The following is a 2904-nucleotide window of genomic DNA, read 5'->3' as shown; positions in this document are numbered from 1 at the left end:
GGTGTAAAATTGATTTGACATGTTTAATTATCATCGAGTACAATTAATTTTGCTTTTGGATTTGATTCTAATATGAAGTTATGATTTATAGTTTTTCATTTTTAAACCCGGTGAAATTTATAGTTCAAACTTACTTTTAATATAAAAATCACTCAATCAATTCTAGGGATAGAAATCACATATTATAACTAAAATCAATTTAGAAAACAAAATCAATTCTACTTTTAATAAAATAAACACCTCAAAATTATGCCAAATTAATTTTACAACTCAAGAATTAATTCTAAATCTTTCAAAAGCAAAAGCAAATCCAAATCCAAATATACTAATAATAAAGAATTTCTATTTCATTGTAGGAGGGACATTTGCTCTATATTCTTTACTTTGTAGACATCTCAATATTGGGTTCTAAAACACATTCTTCATAGGTTCTCTTCACGTGTTTTTTTAGAGAGAAGTCAGAGCTTCTCTCTCTAAGAAACTTAACGTGCTCCCTCTCCCCCATATCCTGTGGTATGTGTGGGTTGTTTTTTCCCAGTTTTGTCTGGCGGTGTCCCCAACGTGGTTTTGGGTTTGGCTGTACCTGAGTTTTGTTTCTTTCAACTTCTCCTCTTCTCTTTCCAGTGTATATTGTTTCCATACATGCAAAAACACTCTCTTGCGTAGCTGATTCCGCCTTAACCAGCCCGCGTGTTAACCCATTCATACCTTTTATCTGTTCTTCTTTCTCCCAAGTATGGAACGATGGAAAAATATCCCCCTTTCAAAAGAGGAGGAAGAAGGGATTGTAGCGGCAGAGGAGGAAGCTAATGGAGAAGAAATTTTTCGTAGATCTCTAGTTGGAAGACTGTGGACAGACGGTAGCTTCAACAGTAGAGCGTTCAGAAACACTATGGTAGCGGCGTGGAGACTGAAGAACCCAGTTGAAATCCAGGAACTGAATAAGAATCTCTTCTTGTTCAACTTTTCCACAAAGAGAGACATGGAGTTTGTATTGAAGAGCGGTCCCTGGAGCTTCGACCGGGCTCTGCTGGTTCTAGCGAAAATGTCAGGAGATGAACAACCAGCAGATCTTGACTTGCACACGGGAGATTTCTGGGTCAGAATATATGAACTACCGTTAGCTCTGCGAACTGAAGCCATGGCGAAAAAGCTAGGAAATATACTGGGTGAGTTTGTGGAGGCGGATCCGAAGGAGGCTTACAGGAACGGAAGGTTCCTTCGTGTGAAGGTCATGATAGATCTTAAGAAACCACTGAAAAGAGGTACTATGGTGAAGTATAAAGAGAAGAGTCTGCGAGTGCACTTCAAATACGAACGCTTGCCCACTTTCTGTTATATCTGTGGGAGGATTGGTCATCAGATGAAGGATTGTGAAGATCTAGAGGACATGACAGAAGAGGGATTTGAAGATCTGGATGAACAGGAACTGTCGTATGGACATTGGCTGAGAGCCTCCCCATTACCAAAGTTGGGGGAGGAATTCAGAACAAAAGACTCAAGTTCAGGGACTTGCAATAGGAGCCTTTTTAATGTTTCTTCAAGCCAGAGCAGATGTGGGACGAAAGACAAGGAAAAACTGGATGAATTAGAGGTTGAGCAACTACAAAAAATGGTTAAAGAAGGAGGAGATGGCAGCAAAAACTGTGAGGATAATGGAGGTAAGCAAAAGGCAGTGGCGGATGTGGAAGATGTCGCGGAATCTCTTAGTGCAGTGGCTCTATCACAGGTTGATAAAACAAACCAATCGAAAGCAATATCGTCTTCCTCTAAACAGAAGAAATGGACCAGGAAGAGGGGTGTGAGGAAAGTGGAGGAAGCCCAGAAATTAGCTAAAGAAGTGGAAGGAGGTAAACGGCAACTGGTCGAGGTTCAAATTACTGAAGGGTCTGTGGAGGAGTTCAAAGGTGGAGAAAAGAAACGCAAACAATCCAAAGGAGTTGAATCTTTTCAACAATCTGTACCAGAGGTGGTGTTGGATAACCAACACCGCCTAAAACAATGAAGATCATCAGTTGGAACTGCAGGGGTTTGGGGAGTACCCGTGCAGTTCGAGCCTTGAAGAGGCTCATAAGAATAGAAAATCCCTCGATGGTGTTCCTTATGGAGACACGGCTTAAGGAGGAGGAAGCTATTGCTGTTAAAAATAGAACCAAGTTTGGAGAGTGTTTTGTTGTGGGGTGCTCAGGCAGCGGCAAGGAGCGGGCGGGAGGTGTGATGCTAATGTGGAAAGATAGTCTTGGAGTTTCCATTGTCTCACATTCTTTAAACCATATAAAAGGATCTGTCTTTGAAGAGGGAGAGGACCGAAACTGGAATTTCATAGGAATTTACGGTTTCTCGGAGGAGCAGAACAAGAGGAAAACGTGGGAGCTTCTGATGGATTTGAATACTCTTGTTGGAGAGGGTCTTATCTGTTTTGGAGATTTCAACGACATCTCAAATAACGTAGACAAACAAGGAGGAAATCTCAGATCGCAGGCTCAACTTCAATGGAGCAGGCGGGCGATGGAGGTTTGCAATTTGACTGAGATGAATTTTGAGGGTTATCGGTTTACATGGTCGAATGGCAGAAAAGATAAGGAGAATATACAATGTAGACTTGACCGTGGGCTCGTAAATCCTATTTTCTTGGAGATGTTTCCAGGCTCTAAGGTGACCCACCTCCCACGTTTTGGATCGGATCATGCGGCTATGCGAATTGATATCCTGGAGAAGATGGCAGGCGAAATCCCTAAAAGACGATACCTATTCAGATTCGAAGAAGCTTGGTCAAAAGATCCGAATTGTGAAGAGCTAGTCAGGAGATGCTGGAGAGAGCCAGGGAGTAATGTTAGGCGAAAGCTTAATGCTATCAAAGGCCTGCAAACGAGTTTCAGAGAATACCGGACCGGAGCGATATCC

General features: G+C 42.0%; 1 protein-coding gene across 1 annotated transcript; it reads left to right on the top strand.

Moving 5' to 3' along the window:
* The first annotated feature begins 736 nt into the window (after positions 1-736).
* LOC131595771 (uncharacterized) lies at positions 737-2005 on the top strand. Its single transcript, XM_058868236.1, has one exon. It carries the CDS (start codon positions 737-739, stop codon positions 2003-2005), a length of 1269 nt encoding a protein of 422 aa, XP_058724219.1.
* The last annotated feature ends 899 nt before the right edge of the window (positions 2006-2904 follow it).

This window comes from Vicia villosa, linkage group LG1 (genome assembly GCF_029867415.1).
Source record: "Vicia villosa cultivar HV-30 ecotype Madison, WI linkage group LG1, Vvil1.0, whole genome shotgun sequence".
Lineage (NCBI taxonomy): Eukaryota > Viridiplantae > Streptophyta > Magnoliopsida > Fabales > Fabaceae > Vicia > Vicia villosa.
This window is presented reverse-complemented; position numbering and strand designations above follow the sequence as displayed.

Excerpts from the sequence above, each read along its gene's own strand:
- LOC131595771 (XM_058868236.1), top strand. The coding sequence starts at position 737 with ATGGAACGATGGAAAAATATCCCCCTTTCAAAAGAGGAGGAAGAAGGG.